The sequence below is a fragment of the Apium graveolens genome, chromosome 6 (assembly GCF_009905375.1).
Source record: "Apium graveolens cultivar Ventura chromosome 6, ASM990537v1, whole genome shotgun sequence".
NCBI classification, from domain to species: domain Eukaryota; kingdom Viridiplantae; phylum Streptophyta; class Magnoliopsida; order Apiales; family Apiaceae; genus Apium; species Apium graveolens.
Genome location: NC_133652.1, coordinates 135,571,993 through 135,583,745, shown reverse-complemented (window position 1 = coordinate 135,583,745; position 11,753 = coordinate 135,571,993). Strand labels below are relative to the sequence as shown.

The 11,753-nt window shown below is 34.7% G+C and overlaps 1 protein-coding gene across 1 annotated transcript; it reads left to right on the top strand.

Moving 5' to 3' along the window:
* Positions 1-2,525: 2,525 nt before the first annotated feature.
* LOC141666877 (regulator of nonsense transcripts UPF3-like) lies at positions 2,526-11,094 on the top strand. Its single transcript, XM_074473113.1, has 13 exons — positions 2,526-2,920; positions 3,756-3,862; positions 4,413-4,508; positions 4,590-4,688; positions 4,804-4,883; positions 5,384-5,479; positions 6,136-6,280; positions 7,914-7,987; positions 8,475-8,895; positions 9,132-9,224; positions 9,393-9,517; positions 9,705-9,757; positions 10,515-11,094. Exons 1-12 carry the CDS (start codon positions 2,781-2,783, stop codon positions 9,741-9,743), a joined length of 1,515 nt encoding a protein of 504 aa, XP_074329214.1. The 5' UTR covers positions 2,526-2,780; the 3' UTR covers positions 9,744-9,757; positions 10,515-11,094.
* The last annotated feature ends 659 nt before the right edge of the window (positions 11,095-11,753 follow it).

The window sequence follows — 11,753 nt, the reverse complement described above, 5'->3', positions numbered from 1 at the left end:
TACACATGTTCACTTCTGAGTCATTGATGTTTGCAACAATCCTCTTTTATCTGAAATTGCCATTTATCACCATTACCACCCTTAGAAAATTGATATTTCTGTCCAAAGCCTTTTTGTAGGAGAAGTGATTGTTGTTGAGAGAGATTATGAGAGCTTTAAGAAGTTCATCAAATTCCTTGTCAAGACAAGGTCCTTCAGCTGCTTTCAGAAGTCTGTCCATTCCAACATCATCCTTATTCTGAATTTAAGTTGTGTCTTGGCTTGATAATTTTAGTTGTAGTGACTCCATCTCCCTCTTAGTCTTGGTAGCAGGCGTAGAGATTGTAGGTAGAGGGAGTTTAGTCCTTACTATTTGTGGTGATTTTTGGAAGAGGTATGTTTAAAACTCCTATAATTACCCCCAAAGATACTGAATTCTACATCTGTGGATGTTTGTGGGAATCAACCATGGATTTTATGTCTTGTTGTTGACTTTGCACCAAAGAGGCCAGTTGAGAGACTTGAGCTGAAAGAGATTCATTTGAAGATTGGAGAGTAGAGATTTGAGCTTGTAAGTTTTGAATTTGCAGGTTTGTGGATGTAGACATAAGTTGTGAACTGGAGACGACCAAAGTACCAAAAGAATTATGCACAACATTCTTGACCTCCTCAATAACCAAAGATGAAGGTTCAAACCTACCTTTGTATAGTTGATCCAGTTTGACCTTTGAGTCATTATTTTGAGTTATCTGTTTCTGGATCACCTCATGCAAAGCTTTGAAAGATTCTCTCAACTTAGACACACTTTCTTCCCCTAGAGTGAGAGAGAGGGCTTGAAGCCTATCAGAAAACTTGTTGAACTTGGCCTTGATATCTTGAAATGTTGGCATCAGTTCATTAATCTTATCATTAACCAATTTCTTGACTGCAACTTGATGCTTTCCCGGAGTGTTTTCCATAGCTCTTCCAATGTGATGAAAAGCCTTCATTTGTGCTTTGTACACTTCTATCACAACATCATAGACTTCTTGGGGAGTAAGGATCTTAGCATTACTTCCCAAAATAGCGATATTTTCTTCTCTTATCTTTGCTAAGGCCTCCTCCATTGTTGTTGTGAAGTCCTTGGAAAACCATTCATCCACATTACCATCTGCTTCATTTGTAATCTTCTTCTATTGTTCTTCAACATCCTCCTTGTAAGAGAGTAAAATAGCTTGATAGTCTTGGTTTGACATATCTGTAGTGAGGAGTTGTTGGGTAATATTGGCTAGGCCTGCAAGTTGCTCAACCAAAAGATCATTTATAATTGTAGGTTAGGCTTGAGCATCTTGCAACAATTGAGCTATGAGGTGTGAGGGTTGAGGGTTGGTGTTTGAGGTAGAAGATTGGTATGTTGTGTTTGAGGTGTTTGGTATAGGGGTGGTAAATGGACCTCTCACAGGAGTCACGGTTGAACTCACAGCTTGAGTTGTGGTTATAAAAATATGTTGTTCACCACTAGTGGAAACCTCCATTTGAATTGGAGAGGAGTTGACTAGGTTACCATCATGTACCATAGCTTCAAACCCTTGTTCCTCTTGCAAGGAACTAGCACTTAAATGTGCTATACTTGCCTCATCAATGATCGGATCATTGACAATTGTACTCACAACCTCAATTGATATTGCAATTTCAACCAAGATTGTGAGGGGAGTTGTTTTTACTTGAGAAACCTCCAATTGAATTGGAGAGGATTTGACTAGTCTCCCCTCAAGAATACTACCCTCAAACCTATCAGTATGTGAAGACTGTGGTGCACATGAAGGTGCTAGGGTAACATGTACCGGGTCTTCAGTAAGAACTAATGAAACCCCTATATTTTTTATGGTGTCATCAAGTTCTTACTCAACATGTAGCCTATCACAATCTAATTGTTGTGTATGAGTGGTGATCACAGTTTCTTGAACTGTGTCACTTGATTTTGGCAAAACTTGAGAGGCGGATTCAAGCCTTTCATTAAAAGAAGAAGAAATTTGAGATATAAGATTGGAAATTTAGAGAGGTTATAGTCGACGACCATTGGTCGCTTATTATTATAAAAAAATAATATGTAATGGAGCTCCCTTTTATCTTTTACTCCATATATAGCCTTTCGAAAGAAAGATTATTGAAATTAAAATGAGAATAGAAAATGAGGTTAATGAAAATAAAAATGAAATAAATATTAAAGTTTTAGGATGAATGTGATTCATCCAAGAATAATGTTCTCGACACCGAAAAGTACCCTTTTTTAATTCATGTATTTAATTCTTAGATGCTCTAAATTTTTAAAAACTGAATAGAATAAATACACTTTAATTTTAAAGTTTGCATTAAAAATCAAGTTTTGGCAAGACTTGTCCCGCAACATAGACATGAGACCATTTTTACAATCAAGTTTTGACAAGACTTGTCCCGCAACATAGACATGAGACCATTTTTACATAATTTTTAAGAAGAAAAAAAAAGAAAATGCAAAAAAAAAAAACCATAAAGATTGTGTGCACATAACCCCTCTAGATTTTCGATTTGTTTTGGTTACATGTACAAACTCTGTATGTTTACCAAATATGGAAAATTTTGGAATCAAATTGGGGAGTAGCTCACGTAATCACCAAACATTAATACGATCGAGAAAATGTAATTTATCACTGGAATTTCGTAATATTATTCTTACCTAGGATTTCAGTTTTAACTCTTCAGCTGCTGGAATATTACTTTTAAGTTGTTTCATTACTTAAAGTTTCTAGGGCTTTTTATTTTGAGAATTAAGGTCAGTTGTTATGAAAGGCGTCGCCGATCGCACAAAAGTAGTGCTCCGCCACTTGCCACCGACGATTACTCAGGCTATGCTTGTTGACCAAATAGACGCTAGGTTCGCTAATCGCTATAAGTTGATTTCGTTTCGCCCTGGCAACACCAGGTTAGTATGTGTGTGTTTTGTGTGTGTGTGATTAGTGTAATTGATATGTTTATATGTTGTGTTGTGCTTAATGTTGATAGTTACGCTGCTATGTGTATATAATATGTTTTCTATGATTTTATAAATACGGTTACGAGATGAATAGTAGTGGTTAATCCGTGATGTTAGAAGTTTGAATTTGAAGAAAATTATGAAATTAGGTGAGGTATTGAGTGAGGTTTTTGTGAGGTTGTGGTGGAAGTAGCGGAACACATGAAATGTTTTTGGTAGTTGTGATTGAAGTTTGTGAGATTGTTATATGTTATTTGACTTATTTGCCTTGAAAGTGAATTTGGTGAACTAGCCAAGTTTGTCGTATACACTGTTGTATAAATGTGTAGGAATTCTTGGAGGAGTGATGTGCGGTGACACTTTGTTGTATAAATGTGGAGGAATTTTTGGGGGAGTGACGTGCAACAGAGTTCTTTTTGTCGGAAGTTATATCATTCCGAGTATGTAGTGCACACCAGACAAAAGCAAAGAACAGCAGAATTATCAGATTCTAGTATCTTCTCCCGATAATTTATCTTGTTATAGTTTTTATTTACTACAATATCTAAACTCTTCACATAATCTCTACAAATATGAATTTTCTAAAACGGTACATAAGATTCGTCCCGTCTTATTTACACACTTCAATAATCTCTACAAAAATAATAACCAAAGCAGTACACGTAATTTTGTATTTCTTCTCAGCCATTTTCACAAAGTGTTTGCCTGCATGACTTGTATTTGGCTAATGGTTGTCATTTTTTAATATCTGTACGTAACTCTTTTTGTACGACTAAATCTGCAGCGCGAAGCATCAGATTTATTCTAGAGCCTATATTGACTTTCAGAAGCCGGAGGATGTTATAGAATTTGCTGACTTCTTTCGCGGACATGTTTTTGTCAATGAAAAAGGTAATGGTTCAAAAAGAATCTGCGAAAGAGATTGCATAGGCATCTTAATGGTGGTCCCATAAACGAAATGTCTATCTATTTACTTTATTTTCTGTATTTATATTTTGATTCATGAAAATTACCGTGTCTATAAGTACACAAAACAAATTCCGCTTTATAATTCTAAATTGCTCACTTCTTCCAATATTTCCCAAGTCTCATTCCCATGTAAGAGAGCAGGACCCCTACTTAACTAGAGCATTTAGCAAATATAGTTTTTACCTGTTTCTTTTGTATTTTAGATCTGTTCTAATATTTAATTTGCATCATATATTCGAGAGTAGGAGTATACTTAAAGCCATATTTATCCATATTTATCAAAATGTAACTTACTGACGTCCAAAAAAAACACGAGTATACATTTGTATATTATCTGCTCCTTCCCTTCCGCCTTCCGCAGTGATGTGATAAGATGCGGTTAAAGCTTGATTTTCTTGTTCAACTGTGGCTATTAAGTCTGGTACCCTCTTCCTTTTGTACTTTCCCACCCTTACACGGTCATTGCTATCAGGTACTCAGTTCAAAACAGTAGTTGAGTATGCTCCTTCACAGCGTGTTGCAAAGCGTTTGCCAAGAAAGGATGGCCGCGAAGGAACTATATACAAAGGTATGCAACATTAAATTTCCTTGCAACATACACCAAAATTCTCCTTCGTTTCATATAAATTTTCTTGTGATGAAAATGTAGATCCAGTGTATATGGAGTTCCTGGAATCTATAGCAAAGCCTATTGAAAATCTTCCTAGTGCCGAAATTCAATTAGAGAGAAGAGAGGTGGAACGGGCAGGTTAGTTAACAAAATTAACCTTAATTTGCATTATTTTTCAGTAGAAGAAACTTGGAAATTAACTTGTGACCTGGGATCTGTACTAGATCACGATTGACGCAATATTTTTTCATAGGTGCTGCAAAGGATTCTCCAATAGTTACACCTCTAATGCAATTTGTTCGCCAGAAAAGAGCTGCCAAGGGTGGATCTCGGGTACAAGATACTATTTTTATTGTTATGTATATAAGTTACAGTCCGTTAGAATTTAGAGGTTGTTGATATTTAGAATCTGCTCTTTATGGATTTATGTTGCTAATAATCATGTGATCATTATCTGTATGAGAAGGTTTTAGCTTAGGCACTGAAGTAGGGGAGCCTACTGGAACTCTGAATCGAACTATATTAATCATTAGTATAGGTGAGAGAAAATGATTTAAAACATAAAAAATTAATCACCCTCCTGCAATTTTGTTTGAAACAATTTTGAACTCAGGTGGTGAGTACTTGGGATATGTACACTCATATTTAATAATCAAATCTCAGAATGTGTTGATTTGTGTAATTGGTTTGAGTTCTATTTTTGGAGTTCCATCGACCTGTGTGTAATATCATGCATTCTTAATTATCTGTTTGGTTGTATAACTTTCATAAATTTGCTCTGCCAATATTTATTTATATTTGACGTGCGCCCAACTTTTTGTTTGTGATGACAGAGGTACGTGTCTAATGAGAAGCCAACAAGGACTGGTGGAATATCGCCTGGAACTCCTGGTTCAGTTTCAGTAAAACGGGGTTCTGAGAAGAAAAAGGTCTGTGGCAGTTTTATCCCATTTTCTTTTAGATGTGAAATTTTCCATAAAGTTGTATGTATTACTTACTGTAAGAATCTACGAACGGTAACTTTGTGGGCACTCGGCTCGGTAATTTAATGGCATTTGCCAATGGGGAATTAATGTAGTACACTTGCACTTATTAAGCACTCTCTATAGATTATAAGATTCTTTTAGACAATATAATTGTTCTAGCAATTGAATAGAGGTTCAGCCCCCTGGCCCACAGGCATAACAAGAAGCAAACTGTACACCTGAGCTTATGAGGGCCTTGATTGACATTAAGTATATATATGTGCAGTACAAGGTGCACCTCTCTTTCTTTTTAGTGTTAGGTATATATGTTGCAATTTGGATTGTTTTACTTCTATTTGAGGTTATTTTGCAACTAAATATCACCCGGTGATCGCGTTTCTCTTGGAAATGCTATTGCCTAGATCATGCTGTTCACCATAAACTGTGTAATCTGGTCTGTTACTGGATGGACCATGCAACCTATTAGCAAGCAAGTTCTATGAAATTTGAAGGTCTTTTTATATGGCATTTCCAGTATCTGGTAATTTAAATGTCTAGATGTGCATGAGAGATTGAATTATTGGTGATGCATTCTACTTTCTAACTCTTTCTTTTTGCAGTATATTTTAAGGGATACTATGAAAAGCTCTAGAGGAAAAGAGAAATCAGCATATATCATGGTCCCCAAAAGAAATGACCAACAAATTTCTGATAAGGTTATTACAGTTGCAACATCTGGAACTGAAATCTTGGGAGAGGCAAGCGGTATGGCTCATTATTAGGCTTTTAATCCAATTATATTTCTACAGTAATTCCACAATGCGCTACCTATGTTTCTGTCTATTTATTTCTATTGACGCTTATGTCAGATTCTGTTAGGAAACATAATAAATAGGATAATTATTAAATCAGTTACAAATCTGAATAATTAGTGTGTGCATCAGTTATGGATTTCAAAGGGAGGATTTGGTGGGAATAATAATATTTTAGCTTTAATTTAGGGATTGTGAGTAGAGGTTGGGGTTATAAATAGGGAAGCCATTTATATGTTTGAGGGAGGAAGAAATAAGATTGACTTATGTGTGTTTGTGGAGAGTGGGTGGTCTCTCGAATACCACCTAGTTGTGTGTGTGTTTATCAATAAAAGAATTCGTTTCTTTATATATATATATATACAAATATAAGGACTGGACAGGTCCTAACAGATTCATGGATGAAGTGGATTAAATTTTGGTTATTATGTACATCCAATGGGTTGGAAATAAATTTCCACCTCTTCTTTTAGAAGAGAATGCTCATCAGTCATCAGTCTCACACTCATTTTGTTTTTTACCGGTTGTGCCACATTCTTTGAAAACTGCATAAGGCCTTTCACTTGCACCTCATTATTCATTCTACCTTCCCATGTATAATTTTGTTTACCTCTCCGTTCTCTGCCCAATCCTGTTGTTTACAAGTGAACACTACCTAAATGAATATGTGTCAAGGGCCTCGATGGATAATTGTTTCATGTGAAGCAACCGACGCATATGCTGTGCAAAGTAAAAATGAAGCTTCAAATAAATAGATGTTACATTATTTCTTGCTCTTGGTCCAGTTAATTCTAACATGATTTTAATTCAAATATACAAGTATATAAATGTTTTTTTTTCTGTTTTTTTGGTCAATGGGATCGACAGGATATGGTAAAAAGACATGGGCTACAGTGAAAATGGGAAGCAAACATTGAAAAGGGGTACTTATAATTGTATCCCGTCAGAAAGTAATCTACCTTGATGCACTAGCATAAATGCATTAAAACAGAAAAATAGAGCGATGAAATCATGTTTTCATTTTTGACTTTCCTTGTCTTTATCAAATATCATGCAACTGGGTTTCAGTATTTCACGAACCCCAAGCAACAGAAACTTGTTGAAAATAGCTTGTCACACTTTAATTAAGGACATCTTGTGATAGAGCCATAAATATCCATGATACTGGAATAACCTTAAGCATTTAAATTTCGTGATCCCACTCACCGTACAAAAGCTCTTACATCGGAAGGGAATGATTGTCCATGTAATTTGTACATATCCTATTCCTATTACAAGAAATGACTTATACAACATGACATAGTCATTCATTTACAATTGAGGTGTTGTACTAAATTAAATAGTACCGGGCAAGGATACCGGTGCTTCCTGAAGAAATTGATCTTTTAAAGAAGTACGGTGCCTCATCAGCCATTCGATTCTGTCGCGCTAATGTCTTTAGATGTATAGTGTACATCTTCAGATGGATTGTTATTAATCGTATAGATGGATTGTTATTAATCCTTTTTCATTACATTTATTGTTGATAAGCTCCATATTCAAGATATCTTTTATTTGTTGCAACTTTGATCTTTAATTTGTTTTAGGTGTCCCCAGTATAACTAAAGTGGGAAAGAAGAAAATCTTACTGTTGAAGGGGCGAGAAAAAGAAATCTCTAAAGTAAGTGGTGCAGTACTGCAGCCTCCTTTGTCGTTTATAATTTGCCTCGTTGCAACCTGACAATGAATGATGGTGTATGATTCTTATTTAGTGCTGAGCTTACTCATCAAAAAAGGTCTGTACTGAGAAGTCATATACAAAAATAGGAGACTTGGGTAGGATAAAATCAAAAAAGTTTTTATGTAAAAAAACTGGAAAACATCATGAGATAAGCTTGGGTGAATTAACAGTGAGAACCCGTCAGCGGTGGTTAAACAAGTATATTTTATTAATGAATTTTAAGTTTAATTGGAGCAAGGTATATTTTGACTTGCGGGATGCCACATATAGGTGTATACCAATTATTTTTGTAGAAATAACAGTAGTTTAAATAATGACTCATAAAATAGGAATTTCAAAATGGAAGAGCTTTAGAACTATCTATCTGCTTGCTTCCACAAACAAAGATGCTTCTTTTTGCTTTATAGCTCTATGCATACATCTGCAGGCATCTGTTGATTTGTCTCTGAAGCAGACCATGCCGTCACCTGTCAAAAATTCAATTGGGGTAACTGCTCTCAAACAGAATAACCAACGTGAGGCTACCGGAAAGACTATAAAAAGCATACTTCTCAATAAAGATTTGCGTCAAAATACTTCCATGCTTCAATCCAATACACATAACCAGGTCTCATATCAAGAGAAGGACAAAAGAGTACCTCATCCACCAAAAGTGCTGAGGCTACATGATACAAATGGAGTTAACACTGTAACGACTGAGAAGCAGGAAAAGCGTACCAGGAATAAGGGTAGACCTGATCGCGGTGTTTGGACTGCTCTTCGTCGTTCAGATGGATCACATGCAAGTAATGAGTCTTTGTCATCCGCTAGTTCAATGCGTACACAGGCATTGGAAGATCCTGCAGAAGGTACGATTATCAATTTCACCTAGTTACTGAAACAAGCTTGTTTGACGAGGTACACTGTCTTTTAACCGAAACAAGCTTGTGTTGACTAGTTATACCCTGTCTTCTGAAGGAAGGTCTTTCATAATTTTTATCTAGACTAAAACATAGGGAAAGAAAGAAAGAACATGACTTGTTTGGTGTTTCCCGTTGTAAATTTTGGCTAGTTACTGTTTTAAATTGTCTCAACTACTTCCCAGGAGGTCAAGGAAATCCAAAGAAAGACATGTTGAGTTCAAAGAGTGAAGGACCAAAAATTATTGGCAGCGGGCGTCATATATCAGTGGAAAATGGTTAGTCTTGTACCTCTAGCAGCGGATACTTCATGGTTATATTTCATGTTGTAGATCTGATACAGCAAATATTATTAAAACTGCCGTTCAAAAAAAATTATAAAAACTTTCATTGTCCTAGTTAAGACTTGTGGTTGCGTGTGACTAGTAGTTTTGTGTACTCAACAGGTTCTTATAAACATGGCGGTCGCCGTGGTCCTCTGCATAATGGAAGGGTTACTGATGGCTTTATGGTCATAGGGGAAGGAAAGCCTTCTAAAAAGGGAGCATCTTCTGGTTATGGCTTACACGAGGTAAGCTGGAGTTAATTTTACTGCGGCGACTTCCATAATATTTTGGAGTTCTTTTTCAGCTTGCCCAGTCTAAGTTAAAAGAATAAATTTGTATAGATACAGGTCCAGCGCCATATTGTTCATGTCGAATTTTTATTGATGTGCTTTTCTTCTTCACTAATTAGTTTTTAATACTATGAAACTGCAGAAACAGGTGTGGGTTCAAAAATCAAGTTCTGGATCTTAGAGTTGTTTGACATGGTAAGCACTGTCTAGTAAGTTTTATTGTTATGTTTTTCTTACTATACATGATGTTTAATAGAGTAACAGCCCTCTTTTGTAGATGTTTCAAATGGTTAGCAATTTATGTTGATACCCTGCTTAAATATAATAATATTTCTCCTTAACACGAGTTGAGCAATTTAAATTATGAAAGTGTTGGTAGATAGACTTAAATGAATCAGTGAAGTATATTCCTATTATTTAAAAACTTGGCACCTCCATGGATTCAGTCAAGTTCTTAATTTTAATTATCATTGGATTTATAAACATCAGTTTCATGCTAAAATTTATCGTTCTTGTTTGAACATAGTTATTAAAATGTTAATTTAGACGTTTTCTGTTTCCTCTATGTAGTCTCTTACAGAACTTGATTTGCCACAACTATCTGCCTTTATACAAGTTGAAGATCTAAAAATGTTCCAACTTATAAATCCTTGTTAACAGTTCTTTGAGTTCTGATAATCCCGGCAGCTCTGCTTATTGATCCCCATATCTTGTATGTTTGGAGGTAAAGTTTGGATGTGAATTGAAGTGTAAATTGATTTCATCACTGTGGTTCAGTTGATTGTTATGTTTGTACTGCTGATTTTATAGATGAAATGCATTTAGACGGCAACCTTAGTACACTGAATACAAAATTGTTTGCTTTTCTATTACTAATCAACAATTCAACACAGAAGTTCATCAACTTATGCTTGTAACTAATTATCGGTTCCTGTCTTGGATCAATGAACAGGGTCCATTACTAAATGGAGGATACATCTGGCTTTTGGCCAGGAGTCTTTCACAATGATCAGGTAAAAACAATATTCCGGAGGGAATCAATAGGCGTATATGAAGTTGAAGACCTGTAAGAACTCCAGCTACTCGAGGGTTTCATATTGATGTACTGATAGTTGGGCTAATGAAGTCCAATTGTCATTTTTACTCAGAGATGACTGAGATAGGAGCATACTGAATGATACTGAAGATTTTACACCCACCTTAGTTCGTTTGGGGTGTGACATGACTTGGCGGGTTCGGTGTTATGGTAAAGCTACGTATAACCTCGAATCTTCATGTTATGTCTCGTTAGATTGCCAATGGTGGTATATTGGTTTTACTTCCTATAATGCTATGATTGATTTGAAATGTAAGCAGTGTGTCCTGGTTAACTGAGTTGCTAAAGTCCCAGCGAAGAACTGTCTGGCAATTCCGATAAGCCAACTTATTGGCTTATAAGCCCGTAATAGCTTATTTACGATTGTTTGTCGACCCAACTTATAAGTTGAATTTACAACTTATAAGCTGATAAGTTGAATGTTAGTAACGACGTACTTTTTCTCAACTTATTTTTTATTTTTCATTTTTTTTTATCCATTTTAGTTTAAAAATATACTTTTAAAATGTTAATCAAACTTTAATTTATATAAATTAAGATAATTATATTTAAAAATTATTTATTTTAGTTCATTTAAATAAAAAAATCTGACTTATAAGTTAAATTATCCAAACACTTATATAACTTATAAACATTTATTAACTTATCACTTATCGGTCACTTATTCAATTTAAGTCAAAAGTTACTTATTTTAAGATTTCCCAAACGGGCACCTTATAACTTATATTAAGTGTTTGAATAATTTTACTTATAATTTAGAATTTTTTTTACATAAAAGGACTAAAATAAATAATTTTTAAATATAATTATCTTAATTCTTATATTTTAAGTTAGATTAATATTTAAAATTATTTTTAAAACTAAAAAAAAATGAAAGATAAAAAATAAGTTGAGAAAAAATATATCGTTACCGATATTGAACTTATCAGATTATAAGTTGTAAATTCAACTTATAAATTGGGTTGAAAAACACTCGTTGATAAGTTGTTGCCAATTTATAAGTCAATAAATTCACTTGTTAGATTTCACAAACAGACCAATTATCTTGGAATTGGAATATAGATACCTATTTTTCTTGTTTAAAATTTGAAAGCT